At 32.1% G+C, this 18,873-nt stretch overlaps 2 protein-coding genes across 2 annotated transcripts in view; both read right to left on the bottom strand.

Annotated features, from left to right (window-relative positions):
• Positions 1–10,615, bottom strand: part of LOC115888807 (neuroendocrine convertase 1-like) — a 50,293-nt gene extending 39,678 nt beyond the window's left edge. The window contains exon 1 of the mRNA XM_030908652.1: positions 10,294–10,615. Within this exon, the coding sequence (XP_030764512.1) occupies positions 10,294–10,443 (150 nt within the window). The 5' untranslated portion in view covers positions 10,444–10,615. The remainder of the gene's footprint in view (positions 1–10,293) is intronic.
• A 3,362-nt stretch (positions 10,616–13,977) lies between these two features.
• LOC115888827 (phosphoglycerate mutase 1) lies at positions 13,978–15,686 on the bottom strand. Its single transcript, XM_030908682.1, has 3 exons — positions 15,471–15,686; positions 14,893–15,390; positions 13,978–14,325 (listed from the first exon to the last, which is right to left on the bottom strand). The coding sequence occupies exons 1-3, from the start codon at positions 15,568–15,570 to the stop codon at positions 14,159–14,161; spliced, it is 765 nt and encodes a 254-aa protein (XP_030764542.1). The 5' UTR covers positions 15,571–15,686; the 3' UTR covers positions 13,978–14,158.
• Positions 15,687–18,873: the final 3,187 nt, after the last annotated feature.

Here is an 18,873-nt window from a genome sequence, read left to right on the forward strand (position 1 = left end):
CGATAAGAAGGGATTTTTCGAAACTCGAATTCTAAGGGGGTGAAACTGTCCCTCAAATATTAAAATATTTTTTATTTAAAAACCGGTGAGTTTTTCGGAAAAACTCTTAAACACGTATATTTTATTTTGTTATTTAACATATTTTAGGATTTTTTATAAATTTATACAGGGTGTTTCATAAAATATGACCACGATTCTGCTTAAACTGTTTGACGTTTAAAGCTGATCTTTGGCAAATGGATTGACTGTGGGGTGTAGAGGTTCAATAAGGAGGGGTTTCTCGAATCTCAAATTCCAAGAGGGTGAAAACGCCCCTCATATATTACAATATTTATATATTGGACAAGCATAATTTATTTGGTTTTTTACATACTCTGAAATTTTTTAAAACATCATACAGGGTGTTCCAAAAAGTTGGGTAATTTCTTAACCATGATTCTGCTTAAACTGCTTGACGCAAAAAGCTTATTTTTGGCAAAGGGATTTTTCGAAAGTTAAATTCCAGCGAGATGAAACTACCCCTCAAATATTACCAAGTTATATAATAATATCGCCATATTGTTTTTTCTCATGCTGACATAAATGTGAGAAAATTTTATCCAGTTTGTATGTTAATGGAAATTCTTGCTTTGCTTTATCATCACCATTACAAATGATTAATTCGACGCGAACGAAGTCGCTGGTACACGCTAATTTGTTGTATAATTTAAGATACCGAGCAGCTCTTTTTCATTTTACTTTATAGAGCAAATGATTGTAACAGATATTTTATTTAGATTAAAGCTGCAAAAATTAGTTTAAACCGAATTTTATTATCGCTATGTTGGTCACATTGCGCCGTGTTCAGCAATGTTGTCCTTTATTATTTGACAATAATTATCCTATTGTCAGTCATTATTTTGTATAATATTATGTTGTTGTTGAATCTTTGTGGACATTTCTCGTTTTTTGCCTATTTTCGTGGTCTTTTTTTAAAAAATTCACTTTTAAGCACAAACAGTTCTTTAAGAACTAAATTTTCGAGTTTTTGTATTGCATTTCTTGAAATTGTATGTTGAAAATATGCCTAAGCATTTAAACAGTCGAAGCAAAGAACTTGTAGCTTCCCTGATAAACTATTTTGAACGAGAACGTGGCAATAAAGATCCTTTATTACCCTTGACTGCAGTCAGAGAAGTAAGTTTGATTGACAAACAAAAAAAAAATCTGTGATTATTAGTTTGTGCATTAACATCACGCTCTTACTTGTTATTACCACTTGTGGCGTTGTAAGATGTACAGAACGGATATGGAATGGATATGGAATGGAAACGGAAGGTATAGTGAGAATCAACCTTTAATTGTATTTCCTTCTCTTTTTTCGGTACTATCACAATTTATCTAAACAACAAGCTTATCAGCTGTCAATTTATTACGTACACAGTGATACTGTTGGAATTTGGAGGCGGGAGCTAATTTATTCGTAGTACCGAACCAGTCGCTTTATTGAGACGTAGTATGTTCATTAATATAAAAAAGTCGTTCTGTCGGAATTAGATCGACACCATATGCCCCCATTGTTTGCCTAACTTATCGCTAATGAATTCAATAAATTATTTATTGGTCCTTTTTTTTCATTGCCGTCGATAACGGGTGATGATGCTTTCGGGAAACACTTCGCTTTGGAGCTTTGCATTTTTTTATATTTTTTATAGCTAATTTAATATTTGTAACGTCTTTATGAGTGCCCTGTATAGTATTTAATCAATTACTGTAAAAAAAATAAGTATAGAATTTTCCTAAAAAGCAAGTAGATTGTAGATTGTGTGGGAGGGGGAAAATTAATTACCGCTACCTTACAGAACTATTGTGTCCCCTTTTCTTAAGTTATAACTCATTATACAGTCTCAGAGCTTTGACAACTTGTGTCTAGCCCTAGCAGGCAACTGTTAAGCCCAACCAATCACGTTAGAGTTTTTGACAAACTCGAATGAATTAACACACTCCAAATAACCACACTAACCAATCTGATTGGCCTAGACACTTCTCTTTGACAAAAGCCAGAATCTGAGACGGTTTTACAGAGGTTAGTTCTGCATCTCCGATATCAGTCCTACCAAAGTTCATGGCACGAATACGAATGGTGGTCGTCTCGGCGCACTCAGTGATGAAGTGTTCTATTGTTTCCCCATTTTCCCCACAGAATCTGCACTCGCCGTTGTTTCTTAGCTTCAATCTACTGAACTGTTCATTAAGGAACCAGTGCCTTGTCAAAACCCCGTGACAATCCGGAGATTGTTCTTACTTAAATCAAGGAAATTCTTTGAACCTTTGATTTTTCTCGGTCGTAAGTTCTGAGAAATTTCTTCGAGTGTCTTAGGCTAAGAACATAGTGGAGCGACGAGGATAGCGGTGAGCAAGCAGCGCGACGTCGCGTTCAAAACAAACCTGTGAAGACAAGTACGTGCGAATATAGTAAAGCGATCTGTTCGATAGAGATGGGCGGTTATTGGTAAAAAACCGGTTATAGGTTAACCGGAATTATCTTTAGAAAATAATAACTTGACAAAATTAACCGACACAAATTAACCGGTTATTCAAATAACCTAACCTAGCAAAACTAAATATTTAGTTTTCCTATAGGTTTACTTACCTCTACACTCCATAGGTCTACTTCAAATTTAGATAATAAACTTAGTTAAATCGCATGGTTAAATAGAGATTGTAGCAATGTAAGTATGTATATGTACAAAATGAATTTAAATAAAAATGCTAACCTCACTTTTTGATATGGATATGATATTAATACTAGTAATTACTTAACGTTCAAATAAACCACACAACTCACAAGTTCTACAATCTACAACCAAGTTATTTTAATCAAATACCAAAGAAAAATAAGGAGACTGAATGAATAGATAATGAAAGATTATCTTCATTCATTACTTGAACTTCAATTTTGTATTCTTTAGTCTAAGCTTCAAGAGAGACTTCAAACTACAAATAAAAATATATTTACGGTGAAACGTGGGTGAAACTAGGCGCCATGGAAAACTTTTGACGAACCGTTGAAAATCCGTTAAAGTCGGTTAAAATTTAAATATAGAATTTAGAGAATCTATTTGAAGTTAGGTTCGTATCACTTGGCTAGCTGGTGGCTAGTAGTAGTCTATGCCATTAGTACTTTGTTTTACGGCCTGACCTGTCAGGGCCATTCGGCCGTTGTTTTGATTATTATCATCAGGGTTTGCCTGATGCCTGATTTAATTTTGACATTTGATGTTTGATATGTTTGATATTTTGATGTCATATATTTTCGTTTTGGGAGCGGGAGCGGGATCTCCCGTTATCGTCGTAATATCTGGAAGATCCGTGCCGTTCGCTTCTTCGAAATTTACGATTCAAACAACTAATATTTAATTGTTACTTGTTTTAAACAAGTACGATTTTTTAAAAAATAACCGGCTATAGGTTATTGAACGTAATGCAAGGTTATTAGGTTAACTGGTGAAAAAAAACTACCTTTAAATAACCGGTTATTTTAGAGGAAAATACCGGTTATTCAAAAAACCGGTTACTTTTGCCCATCTCTACTGTTCGAGCAGTTAGATCGAGCGGCAAGATCGTCGCTCTGTCGCGATGTAGGAAATGATAGATTCCCAAAAATTAATAGATTTAGTATTTGTAAGAGAGATTTTATGGGATCAGAAAGATAGTAATCACTATAACCGGTACATTTTAGATAAGTTATGATATGAAGTGGCAACAAATTTTCGTAAAGGTTATAAAACTTGTTACACTTTCTCCGGATTTTTAAAGTTTCATGTAACCAAATGTTTGCGACGCTACTGCTCAGAATTTTAGCCACTGTTAACATTTTAAATTATCAATAAGCAAATGAAAATAACAAATTTGTACAGGTACCTCGCTCTTCCTTGCCGCTCTACTATGTTTTAGCACCTCGAGGCTCGATCGACGCGATATCGCGCTGCTTGCTCGCCGCTCTCCTCGTCCCGTCACTATGTTTTTAACCTTAGACCTTTGGGGGATTCCCATTCCAGGTTACGGATGGAGTTTTTTAGGTTCTTATTCCACTTGGAAAATAGAACTGTTCTGGTCCAGTTAGTGGAGTGTCCGCTCCTTTTCTAGCTAGATCGTATGCTTTTTCATTACCTTCTATACCTTCGTGGGCTAGTACATTCAGTGCAAAAAGCAAGAAGGATAAATTTATGAAAAATAATGCATTGAATCGTTTCGGTCTTAAAATCAACGCTACCAAGACCAAATTTATGGTAATAGGACGCCAGCCTATAAATCAACAACCGTATTGACGGTGGATGGAAATATTATAGAGCGAGTACCACGATTTAAATATCTAGGTGCCATGATCAATGTACGATGGGACTGCGATGAGGAAGTTAAACTTAGAACGAATTATGCAAAATCAACATTTTTTAATCTTAAAAACTTCCTATTAGCACGCAGTCTCCCGCTAGCACTTAGACTACGGGTAGTAAAATGCTACATCTGGCCCATCTTACTATATGGCGCAGAAACGTCGTCTCTCAAGGCTAGAACCCTGAACCGCATCGAGGCTTTCGAAATGTGGACTCTCCGTAGACTCTTACGTGTGCCATGGACGGCACATGCCACCAACGAAGAAGTTTTAAGAACTGCAGGCTATGAACGAGAAATGCTTAATATAGTTAAAGAAAGAAAAGTTTCATACCTCGGCCATCCTTAGAAGAGACAAATATTACATTACGGGATTGGTGTAACATCAGCGACGCAGCCACCATATTTCGAACAGCCGAAAACGGCACTCTATACATTGTATGAAGAGTACAGACAATCGCCAACGTGCGGCTAAGCACAAGGCACAAGAAGAAGAATGCATTAATGGTATTAGTATTTAATTATCTTTGTAGGTCATATTTGCCATAAAATTGTGTTTAGAATTTCATGAAGAAATTCAAAATTCAATTACAACAATTACGTAAAAAAATATTTTACGTAATAGTAGTACGTACACAGTATAGTGAGAATCAGCTTTTAATCGGTTCAGGAAGTTCAGAAAGGCGGAAAATATTTTTGAAACGCACAAAACTCTGTGGATGTCTTTATATAGATTATTACGTAAGTTAGATAATAAACGTGTCATATTAATATTATTATTGATTTATAATAAATATAGTACTTACACAAATAATATTCACCTTCCAGGATATCCACCTATACTTATGGTATAATAAAATTCAATAATGTTTATTATTTATTGCCTATCAAATAGGCTGATGACGTTTATGTTCACACAATGTCGCAGTATTTCAGAAGCATTTTTTCTGTGCTTTAAGGTTTATTCACACATGCCAGTCACGTAAATTTTTTTTTGCTGTCATACTGTATAGAATTTCAATCAGAACTTTCTTGGCGGTCAAAGTTAAACTTTTAACGCCGCGAAATTAATTTGACATTTAGTATACCTTTAAGCTTCATTCGGAACCTCGCAATTAGTGGTTTCAATTAGTGTAGAAGTTTGTTCTTTTAATTTCAATGTAAGCATTCAGAACGTTAAAATTAGTGGTAGGAATTAAAATTAGTGGTAGGAACACAAACAAATTTGTAACTTTTCCACTAATCATACTTCAGAATTTGCCAGGAATGTCATTTTGGCCTTTGATTATCATCTGTCAAGAGAAAATGTTAGGGATGTTAGGTTAGAAATCAAAATTTTATTGTTTTATAAGCTAAATATTTGGCTTTCTCTCCATACTTTCTCTATAGATAGGTACACCCATAGGTACACCCAGGGGGGTGACAGTGAAATAGGAAAATTGGAAACAGTCATTAGTGTCATTTCTGTCATTCTCCTCACGACAAGTATGGCCGCCTAGACAATGACAGCATTGTTTTTGTCTAACTATTGTCTAACTTCACAGTTTAGAATTGACAGATTTCAGTTTCAGAGACAACTTCAGATTTGTTCTAGAACAAATTCGAAAATATTCGACGCCATTTTAATTCATTCCGTTTAATTTCGTTTTGGAAGTTCAATTTAATATTTCGGCTGAAATTTATAAATATAAAGGTAATAAAGTATATAAAATATATATTACATAAAGAATCCTGGAGAAAATGACGTTTATGCAGTAGTAGGTATGTCCCATGTATATGAAAAATAGGTAGTAAATAAACACTGTTTTTACATTTTTTAGATGCAAGAAAATGGTGTTATAATCTCTTTGATCGGCGATTTTTTTGAAAATGGAAACAATTTACAGCAAGGTAAGATCATTTTTAACTATAGCCAACATTAGTTATCTCCAGTATGTGCGATTTATTGTCAATAATGCAATAAATCGGACTGATAATCTGATTATGTTATCCGACTAAAAATCTCTTTTTGCTTCTTTTGATTTATAAGCTAGGCCTCTTTGGGAATAATGGACGCTTTTTTTAAACAGTATTATTTATATTTTATACCTATTGATATTTTTACATTGTTAATTTTAGTATAAAAAAATTGTTTTTCTGTTTTCAGGTTTTTGTATAAGGCTCCCGTTTTCATATTCCTGTGTCCGTTTTCTGTCCTTGAAGTTTGCGAATGCTTGTGTTTATTTACAAATTACTGTAAGTCATGCTTATACCTTAACTAATTTACGTTAAAAGTACATATAATTAACTAATTGGTATTGAAACAATACAATCCTCTATATTTTTATATTTATTTAGTCACGTTGTTCCATATTTCAAATAAATATATGTGAATAAATAATTTTTTGGTTTTATTTATGAAAAGAAAAAATACAAAATACATTTGAACTGAAAGAGGACCCGCCATTGAATAACCGGAAACGGAAATGAGAATTAAGCCATCATGTCCTTATCATGTCAACCTGTCAATTGGAAAATTAGTTCTCCAGACGACAACGAAGGCTTTCGGTGGCGTATCGTGTTTCCACGATTTAACACAGAGTTGACACTTCTTTCTAGTTAATTATTTTATGGCTACACCTGACTACCGCAAGCTGTTGCTAGGATAATCTATTAATTTAAATTGTGTTTTTTAGAGATTGTGAATGATCGTAAACTAAAAAGTATAAAATTTAATTGAAACCACTAATTTATTTCACTATAATGATAGTTTTTTCAAACGCAAAGCCTCAAAATGTAATTAACAATATCTACAAAATATTTTTGTATAATATAAATCTATTTCAGGAAAGAAAATAAGTGTCTCAAAATGAATTAAGGTATTTTTATCTTTATCCAAGTTGAAATTAAACAAGCCTTTAGGGTGTTCGTTAAGAAATTGTTTAGACAACAGAATTTTGTTTTTAAAATAACAAACAATACAATTTCCTTTCATTAATCTTGTTAGTTAGTTTATCGAACAGCTATAATTAAATGAATAATAAAATGTCACAACACATTTTAGAAGTTAAATTTGTGTCCCAGTTTGTCCACATAGAATAGTATCATAGTTACGTCATTAATATCACCCTTTGAATAAGAAGACTAAGGAAGGAGCATAATGCTATCCATGTATTCATGCATGGTGGGCGGAAAAGGCACCATAAAAGCTCTCTAGGGTGGGGATCCTTGACAGTTCTGTTTGACGATTCATTTGACACATTTGAATTTGATTTGAAATTTTGTGGATTTGTCAGTCTTTACGGAGCTGATTTTATGTTATTTATTATGTATTCTACTACTGATAGTTGTATAAAGGTAGTAAATCTAGATGGAAATTGTGGCAGAACTTAAATTGACAGTGACACTATCGCGATTTATCGAAAAAGACTCTAAAATAGTTGGTTGTGTAGCGTGCGGTAGATCTCGGCAAAAATTGAGTAAAATAATGGAACAACTTTTCGCTAATAAGTGACTATATAATATACATACGTGTAGTAAACCGATCATTTATGAAATTCACTTAAATTAACTAAATTATATATTTTTTCTTGCATTTTAGCTTTTATTTATTACTTGTCAAAGATTAGATGTCAAAGAATTTAGATACGTTAATTTGACTTACCTGCTTCAGTAGCGTATCGGATGTTTGTGTTAATAAATACTTATTATAACTTATCTATTTTTATTAGAATTATATATTTTTATAACAATTTTAATAACTACCAACATTTATTCACAACGTAAAATAAAACAACAAATTATTGAGTCTACCCCACGTCTACCCTACATCATAGTTTTACATTTTTTAAATAAAATTAGAACGACACTGATAAACCGGAATTTAAGTCGGCCATATTTGAGGCCCATCGCGGTGTACCTAAGATTTTTGATAGGCTCCTTCCTTAGTCTTCTTATTCAAAGATATCACCCTATATATTCGAAGAGTGTTATTGAAATGGATACTGCAGGATTTAATTTCTTAATAGAAAAAACGGATCCACTATAAGATGACCCTGATGTTGTCTGTCACTAGTGTTTATCTTGAAGATTATATAGCGAATTACTGTGTACACCAATTTATAAGATTAGGTACTGCTTTCAAAATCTGATTCTATTAACTTGGAATATGATACGATGTTATCTGTGGTGTGATGTAAAATTATATTAAATAACTATGCCATAGAATCGAAAAAAAAACGGCGTCAAAGACGGCTGGGGAATAAAGATCGATGATAATTTTGGCGAAGTCAAGCCCTAGATGTCATTTACTTGGTCCGTACTCTCTTCTTTATTTTTTAATAGCGCTTACTGCCATTAGTTGTCCTAAAGAAGGTTGTAATTTATTTTTATATTGAGTAAAAATGATTTTTAAATGGTGTAGATTAAAATTGGAGAAAAAAATATTTTTTGGGAATAGATTTGTGTCTGAAACGTTCTATCATTTTTTATTGTTTCTATAATTCGTGTAAATTTTTTACAAGTTTTATGTCTATTATTTGAAAAGTTTTATGCCAAAATTATTATCGTTTGTCATTTCCCAGCCGTCTTTGGCGTCGTTTTTTTTTAGATCATACAGTATTTCGCACTGTATTTATAACTCTTGATTTAAACTTTATTTTTCATTTGATATCTCTATCTTCTAAAATCTCTATCTATCTCTATCTCTCTATCTAAAATATCATATCTAATATGAAAAATAATGAAACTTAAAAAAAACGTGCTATTTTTGAACTAGACTTATTCGGTATACCGGATACCGGAATTTCTGAAATATTTCGGTATAAACCGGTATTTTCTCTTACAAAACCGAGATATCCGTATTATTGGCTTCAAGAGGTTCAGGAAAACCGGTTCAAAGCGGTATAAAATTTCAAAATATTAGTTTCAAATGCCTCTGGTATCACGAATTGTGCATAATTTTGTTATTCTCCTACTCCAAATATCATACCATTGTTTTATTGTGTTGATATAAAATTTTCTTCTTAAAATATTTTTTTTATGCGTGAGGGTTAATTTTTAAAAGAATCACCTTGTATATTATATCACTTTTGGTCTTTTGGCAACCCAGGTACTGCTGAGCACCCCCCAGAGAAATCTCGCGTTTTTACTGAATTACATATTAATTTTTATTTGCTTGCGATGTAGTAAAAATGACTTTTTCTAGTTTTGTTTAGTTAATATTATTTTATTATTTTCAACAAATGTGTGTTAGTTTTTATTTTTTTTACAAAATTTTTAGGTATTTAAGTAATCCACGAGAACGCGAGTTGATAACCAAGTCTATCAAATTTATTGATAGAGAAATTCATGTAAACGTTTTATTCAAAAAATGTTTTTATTTTTTAATACTATGATTCGTAATTTAAAAAACAAATAGGCCCACCCCCCAGGATGAATTGCTAGTTACGCTAATGATTCTACGTTATTTTAAAACTTTTTTTTAGATGCAGAATTAAAAAAAAAAATATTTGTTTTTTGATTATTTAAAGTGTTTCAAAAGTTTCTAACCGTTTCGCTGACTCTTTTACGCGAAGATTATTTTTTTTTCCATAGCAACTGTTAAAATTACCTTATATCTATCAAAAGTAGTAAATAAAATAGTACTTTTACCGCAAGGGTAAATTAAATGATACTTTAACAGCGAGGATAGGTTAAAAACTTTATTTCTTCTCGCACGTCTTTTAATTGCTTCCATTTTTGAAAAATTTTGTATTCCTTTTCATAAGTTATTCGGGATTTAAATGCAAGTAATTTGGATATGGCGTTTGTCGCCTCATAAAATTGCATTATCGTCTCCCGAATTAAATTCACTCGCGATTTCATCGCTCATGAATTAATCTTTTCGGTGGACAATAAAATACCATTTTATTGTATAAAAAATAACTATAAAAAACTTACCGGTCCTTTAAACACGTGCCCCGTTTCTACGGCCAAAAGTTCGGCAACAAGTGGCCCACCATCAATTCTCACCACATATTCTTTACCCGAACAATAACTAAAAACGATATAAACAAAACAAACAAATTTATAAACACGGAGCTCAAGCATTTGTTTAATATTATTAATTTGACTTTATAATTATACTTTTTCTTTTAGAAATTCCGACTGTTTCAGTTTACTTTTAATGGTAACCGCGCTAAAACCTATCGAAAACAATTGTGGAGAGAATGGAGAATGTTTGGAAATGAATCGCGACGCTGCTTTTCCATTTCTAATGGATAACTGTAACTTTATTGGACGCTGAAAGTTGCGATGCATGCTAATAGCTTTTGATAAAGATGCGGGCGCTCATTGGCCAGTTCAAAGTGAATAAAAATCGAAATATTTTAACTTCCAACGCATAGTACAGAGGGTGTCCTATTTTTGCGTATTTTAACAATTATTTTTCAAGCTCCAGAAGAGAGCTGTTCGATATTCACTGGGACTAAACAGCATAACTCATTGCCAGGGCTTTTTAAAAAAAAATTAAAAATATTAACTCTTCCTAATTTAATTTCGCAGCACTTTCTGCAGATAAAAATAAGTAAAAAAGGTCGTATAAATGTATGTCCTAAAATGCTTAGATTTGGAGATATCTACAGGGTGAAGAAGTTTCATTTTTATTTCGATTTTTTCCAAAAATTTATTAAGTAACGTCAATATTTGGATGAAAAGACCCCATATTTTCCTATACAAAAACTATAATTTATGTGAAAATTTTATTTTGTTTAGACGGAAACAACTTGAACCCTATTTTATAATTATTGTAATTATAAATAACATCATATATACAGGGTGTCCCAGAAATAAGTACAGATATTTTAACTAGTAGTACATTACAGTTGAGGGTTGGAACCTTTGGTGTTACACAGCACGTTTAGGACGCGCGTTTCGCTAGCCATGTTAGCATCATCAGCAGATGATTATAAACTAAAGTACAATCTACAAGTTGAGCGTTTATATACTCGCTCAGTGGGCACCGAGTGAGCGTGGAAAAATCTAGCCAACCGAGTCAGAGCCCATTGAGCGTAACAGTTAAATTTCCGCCACTAGAGTAGTAGGAACAAAGAACTTGAAAGAATTGGACCGTTGCCTCTGTTCATACTATCTTTACATTTATTAATTCTGATGCTTTCATATGCATCTAATTGCCTGTAATCTGAGACTTGTTTAATTAATTTTAAATTATTAAGATCTATACAATGTTCTTTATCAACAATATGTTCGGCAACACAAGATTTATCCGGTCTACCATATCTTATCTGAGCTAAATGTTCTTTAATAGTTCTTCTTTGATAGTAGTACATTTTGAACCCAGAAAAAAGCTAATGAGGTTTTTACGCAAACATTTTTTTTGTAAAATTAATATTGTAATTAATGTATTGTAATTATAAATAACATAATATATACAGGGTGTCCCAGAAATAAGGACAGATACTTTAACTAGTAGTACATTTTGACCCCAGAAAAAAGCTTATGTGGTTTTTCGCGAAATTTTTTTTTGAAAATTTGGCATTTTTGAAAACAAAATTTAGAATTTTTTTAGTTAAAAAAACATTATTTCTTGATAATATGGCAATACCGGGTGCGTCTCGAAAGTGGCTCACCCCTATAACTTTTTTATTTCTTCAGATAAAAAAACGAGATTTGGTATGTTAGGATATATGACATAAATTAGGATTGATTGACGGTATTCAATTGTTTTTGGTCACTTCCTGCTTCACCGGAAATGACTACAACTTTTGATTTTTAAATGGCACCCTCGGTATTTTTTTATTTTATTCGATAGAAAATGACTTTTGACATTCTCGCTTTAAACAAAATTAAATTTTAAAATTCAATCTAGAGTGCCATGGTTATGTTAAAAATACTAATTCTTAATCAAGGAACCTTGGAAAAATAGATTTGATTGTCTAATGCTTTTAGTGTCTTGTCCTAGAGGTGGAAATTCTAGTTCCTTGGGAGGAACTAGTTCCTTAGTTCTAGTTCCTCCAGAGTAATAGTTCCTTGAACTAGGTCTTTAGTTCACAATAGTTCCCGACTAACATTGACATCCCCCTTGCTTGCTAATGCGTTTCATTGTCAGTCAGAACTATTCACAGTATGATCTGTATAATTTTTTTAGTGTACGGAGATATAACGAGATGTAATTGTGTATGTTAAAAACATATAAGTAAGTTTTATTGCAGATAAAAAAATAAAAAAAACTCAAATCAGAATTTAAAAAACTATATCATAAATCAATTGGAGCAAATATTACAAAAAATTTACGAAAAATTGCATTTTTCCTCAATTCAAGCTTTTTGTTTTTGTCTAAAAATTCAGAATATCTACTTCGTTTTATAAGATATTTCTTAATTTTAGGGACCTAAATTGAAACATTCCCATAAAATATTTAAAAAAACAGTATCCACGACAATTATCTGTGGTAATTACGCCGCACCGGCTGTGGCAATAGACAAGGACGAATCCATCGTCGCACGCCTTGTATCATATCTCGGATCTGCCGACTGAATATGATTCCCGTGAACTAGTCTTTTAATAGTTCCTCTATGTCCGGATCCAATAACATACGGCTGGACTCCCCACGCCTGCCTAGCATCAATCGCGCTGGCTGATCCATACGTAAACTAGTCTTTTATTTAGTTCCTCTAGTTCCTTTAGGTCCGGATCCGATAACATACGGCATACGGCTGGCACTCCCCACTCCTGCCTACCATTGGGCTACGCGCGCTAGCCGATCCGTCGCCGTCGCATATTATTCTATATCGGTCACAGTCTCGATCCCGGAATAGGTCCTGAGGAACTAGTTCTTTGAGAAACCAGGAACTAGTTCTTTGAGAAACCAGGAACTAGTTCCTTTCATTCCGGGGTCGGAATAGTTCATTGGAACTAGTTCGTTCACGAACTACACACCTCTATCTTGTCCTGGCCAGTTAGAAAATGGTCAAATCGTATTTTTAATCATATTTCAATTTTTTCAAATGGAACGAGAGTGGCTCATTAGCATATTTGGAAAAGCATTTTTTTACGAATAATTTGGTACCACACACTTGGTATTTCGAGTCAAATTTTCGTTATAAACCACAAGTTATAATATCAAATAAACCATATGCGAAAATGTCAAAAATTGACATATGTTATGTCATTCTATTCAGAGTATTATTTTCTATCGAATAAAGTAAAAAAATACCGAGGGTGCCATTTAAAAATCAAAAGTTGTAGTCATTTACGGTGAAACAGGAAGTGAGAGAAAACAATTGAATACATCAATCAATCCTAATTTATGTCATATACTAACATACCAAATATCGTTTTTTTAACTGTAAAAATAAAAAAGTTATAGGGGTGAGCCACTTTTGAGACGCACCCGGTATAGGTAGTAGATTAAATTTACAAGAAAGAAAACCCAGAAAAAATCCAGTCCAAAGACATATTTGTACTTATTTCTGGGACACCCTGTATATTAAAAAGTTTAATAACGCATTTTTTTACCTTAATTGTGTTAATAAGTATAGAATAGGAACAAGGCAAATAAAATAGAAAAAATAATGTGCAGACAGGATGTTCCATTTAAAAGTCACAAAAAAAATAAAAACTACATTAAATCCTTAGGTGTATATTTTCAGTTACTGTACATATAAGTGTTTTTCTCAATTCAGAATAATGACAATAAATATTTTAAATAAAAGTAAACATACATAACATTTAGTCACTTATCAATATTCACAACATTGCTAAGATTTCATCGTAACAGCTGTAATAAAAATTAGTTTATACAAAATTATTTGGCTTTTCCCTGGGCAGCCACAGCTTCCACAGCCTTCTTCACCGTCTCCGGGTCTCCCAAAAATTCCAAACTCTTAATTGGATGCAGATTCTCATCCAAAGTGTATACAAATGGAATGCCAGTGGGTAGATTCAGTTTCATGATCTGCTCATCAGATAACTCTAAAAAATTTATATTAAATGTATGTATTCTGAAATATGCAGGGTTCTGAAACAGGCATCTGTAGCTTCTGTAATAAAAAAAACTTAGGAATTTTGTTTAAGTGTTAACCTAAAATATGTACTAAGATGTATTTTTCAATATTTTAACTCAAAAAAGTCTAATAAAAATTAAAATATTTATAGTAAAGTAAATACAGACCAATTATAGTAAATACCTAGTATAGATTTGACTTCAGGACATTTCTTGTATTTTTAATAATTTTTTTTTTAAAAGACTATTTATTTATATCTTTGAACTATCAAATCAAAACACATTTAATAATATCTTAGAATTATGTAAAGTGATCAGAAAGGAAACCAAAAAGGCAATAATATACTGGGTGTTCCATTAAAAAAAATCATCATGATCCACTTACACTTTTTTGAGCCACCCTGTAGAAGTTATTTTCCTGAAATAAGTCCTAGTGCATACTTTAGGTATACACTTAAACAACATTTCTAAGTTCTTTTTTATAAGACCTACAGATAATGTATTTAAACAAACATATACATAAACACAGAACTTACGATCTAAATGTTTTACAATTCCTCGTAAACTGTTTCCATGAGCGGCAATAAGAATACTCTTCCCACTTTTTATTTGAGGTACAATAGTTTCGTTCCAGAATGGTAAAGTACGCTCAATAGTTAACTTGAGACTTTCAAATTTGGGGAACTGATCCTGTGGTGGTCCCTCAGCGTACCTGGGATCTTTAACGATAATATCGTAGTAAGGATGATCAGGTTCCATTGGTGGTGGAGGAATATCGAAGCTTCTACGCCAAATAGCAACCTGCTCTTCTCCGTATTTTGCGGCAGTCTCGGCCTTATTCAACCCCGTCAAGCCTCCGTAGTGACGTTCATTTAAACGCCAAGTTTTGACAACAGGAAGATCAGTTTGACCGATTTCGTTCAATACTGCTTGAAGAGTATTTTGTGCTCGGGTCAAAACGGAGGTGTAAGCGACATCGAACTTATATCCGCTGTCTTTTAAGGCCTTTCCCGCACTTTCAGCTTCTTTTTTTCCTATAAATTAATAGAATTTTCGTTATTAAACCTTCGAATATTTTGCAGAGGTCAAACTAAGGTCGCAGATAGTAACGTACCTTTTTCACTTAAATTGGCGTCAAACCAGCCGCAAAAGAGATTCTTTTCGTTCCACTCGGATTCTCCATGACGGACCATAACGATTTTGAACGGTGCCATGGTAAATATGTTTTTATTTTTAAAAATACAACCCGTTCTCTCTAAATCACCGACACTTGAAGTTGATCCTAACCACAGATAAACTTAAATGTCACACAGGGCTGCCACCTCCTCGGAACTAAAATTCCGTGTTTATTCTCTGAAATATCCGTAGAAATCCGTAGATCTAGGCCAACTTAGGGTGCATCCACACCACAGATCCACACTATCCTAGAAACGGCCTATCGGCGTAACGACCTTGAATCGATTTTCAGTGATTCTATTGGCTGAAATAGATAATTTTCGGTTGTAATTTATATTGAGTAAAAATGATTTTTAAATGGTGTAATTTAAGATCATGAAAAAATTTAAAAATTAGTGTTAATTTTTGATAAGTTTTATGTCAATTTTTAGTACCTAAATGTACGTCTAGAAATTGCCAAAATTATTACTTTGAATTATTATTGATTGTTATTCCCCAGTCGTCTTCGGCGCCGTTTTTTTCGAACATACAGTATAATATTTTCGCTTTTTCAATAAGGTATATTTTTCGTTACATATTCAAAAGTATTTAAAATTGTTTAATATCAATACCATTAAATCATTTTTCAATATATAATCGACACAGACGATTCCCTTATCATAATCAGGATATAACTATACTGTAAATAGAGCATATTAATTAATAATTGTTTTAATTGGATTTTTTTTTGTTTATTCAATAATAATAATATTTATATAAGTTTAACGAGTGTTTTATTGCTTTCATCAATTATTACATCGATTAAACACACAGAATTGAATTTTTCCCTGCCCCAAATGTCATGTTTAAATAAACAGAAATCGCAATAAAACTAAATCTTTTATTTTTGCTCTAATGTTAAGTTCAATGAAGCCATCTAGATTTACGTCCTTTTCAGTTCGTCTTACGTGACACTTTTAGGGCTTCGTTCTATTTTCTATTTCTTATTCTCCTACGCGCTGAAGAAATGTTATTTGTAGGCTTTGCGACCTACTGTATACAGGGTGTACCAGTTTCGTGTGTTTTACAGGGTTTCTCTTTTATGAGTAGAGATACAAAGTGCAATTTTTACATTATAGTTTCCTACTTTTTTATAAAACTAAAGATGCTACACACAAATTTGTCCTATCCTTCTTAGTTTCTAAAATACAGGGCAAATTTTAAAATGTTGCATTTTTTGACCTCCTTTGTATTTTGGCTGTCTTCTATAACTTATCAAAGAGGTATGAAAACTCACCAAAAAAACTCAAAGTTCTTCATGCAAAATCCATTGGCGTAACAAGTTTTCCCCCTGAGCTGTCATTTTCGAAATATGACTCAAAGTTACGTTTTTTTAAATGGGATTTAACTATAACTTTTTTATTTTTTTTTCTGTATTTGATAGAAAATGACACTCATCTGAACAGAGTGACATACCATATGTCAACTTTTGACCTTTTCGCTTAAAAATTAATTAATGCTTAAAAATTAATATTTAAAATTAATGTTTTTCGAGTGTCTTGTCCTGGTCGGTTAAAAGATACCGAAATCCTTATTTTAGACATATCTGAATTTCTTCAAATTGAACAATATCATTAGCATATGATAAAAAGATAAAAAATTTAGAGTCAAATTGTTGTTATGAACCGCATGTTACAATTTCAAAAAAAAACATATGCAAAAATGTCAAAAGTTGACATATGATATGTCATTCTATTCGGAGTGTCATTTTCTATCGAATAAAGTAAAAAAATACCGCAAGTGTCATTTAAAAATCAAAATTTGTAGTCATTTCCGGTGAAACAGGAAGTGGCCGAAAACAATTGAATACGTCAATAAATCCTAATTTATGTCAAATACTAACATACCAAATCTGTTTTTTTTATCTGAAAAAAAATAAAAAAGTTGTAGATTATAGGGTTGAGCCACTTTTGAGAGGCACCCGGATTTTGAGAGGCACCCGGTATGTTATAATTTTTTTACCATTACTAACTATAGAAGCTATAGTCTGTCCATCGAGAGGATCCGTGACAGTGACAGTTGCCTCTGTCGTTTTTATTCACAGGTACATTGTATTTTGTGTCACTAGTTGGATAAACTATAGCGTGGAATAATAAACAACAATCAAAATTTGACGTCGAATAAATTATTAGATTGTCAAAATGATAGTTTCGTAATTTAAAAAAAAATCAAATTTATCATTAAGTATATACTTTTTTGGGGATACCCTGTATACAACAACATATTTTTCCAGAGAATAGGTACATTAAAGAAATGCTAACTTCATGTTAAAAAATGGAAACAGACGCCACCTGGTGTCGCCTGGCAGTACTAGCTAAATTGAGGGGAATTGGAGGGGCGGGGCTTAAAAGAGGGGAAATTTAAAAAAAATATTTTTATAAGTATCACTGACTTACTGTTTAAAGTTAATAAACATATTTTTTATTACTTTAATATAATTTAATGTATTAAAAAATATGTCTATTAACTTTACACAGCAAATCAATGATATTATTAAAGACTTATTATTTTCAGAGAAAATTCCTAGTAAATAAATTACACATTAGTAAACAATATCATTTATTTTTAGAGCTGCGATTTATATTACAATAATATTGAAATATATATATATTTTTTAACAATGAAAAGAATATCCTGGAACCTGAAAAAGAAAGATGAAAAATTAATGACTTAAATTAGTTCAAAATACATTTTGCAAATAACTAGTGAATTGGAAAGATAAACATACTATTAAAAAGACATTTTAGTAGTATGTTATCATCTATTTACTGATAATACATTACATAAGTATATAATAGGTAAATAACATGCATAAGGCACTATGATACAACTACCTGTATCATGATAACACACTAATATGACAAAAAATATATGCTAATTTAAATTCCTTTAATGATCTAATGAAACACTATCTAGCCTCAATGCATGCCATTCCAAAGGCAAAAAAAAACTGTTATTCCAAATAAATATAAGCTGAATAAAACATAAACCAAGCCAATGTGCATACACAACCAAAAAATGCATCAAAAAATACTTTTATCAGATCATACCCTTGGATATACCTATTATGTATTTTATATATCGCACATCCCGTTCAAAATTTTACTAACTCAAAATAGAGAATATAGAGAACATTGTCAGGAGAAGTAAAAGAAAATTTAAGTTAAGGCAATATGCTCCTTTTTGCATATTAACGGCCAAATAATATAATGTTGATTTAATAAAATTTTACTGGCATCCTTCTGAGGTATAAATCAGATTAAAAAGGACATTTTTTTTAATAATTGTTTGTTTTGTAAACA

This window comes from Sitophilus oryzae, unplaced genomic scaffold (assembly GCF_002938485.1).
Source record: "Sitophilus oryzae breed Bouriz unplaced genomic scaffold, Soryzae_2.0 scaffold_808_pilon_pilon, whole genome shotgun sequence".
Classification (NCBI taxonomy): Eukaryota; Metazoa; Arthropoda; class Insecta; order Coleoptera; family Curculionidae; genus Sitophilus; species Sitophilus oryzae.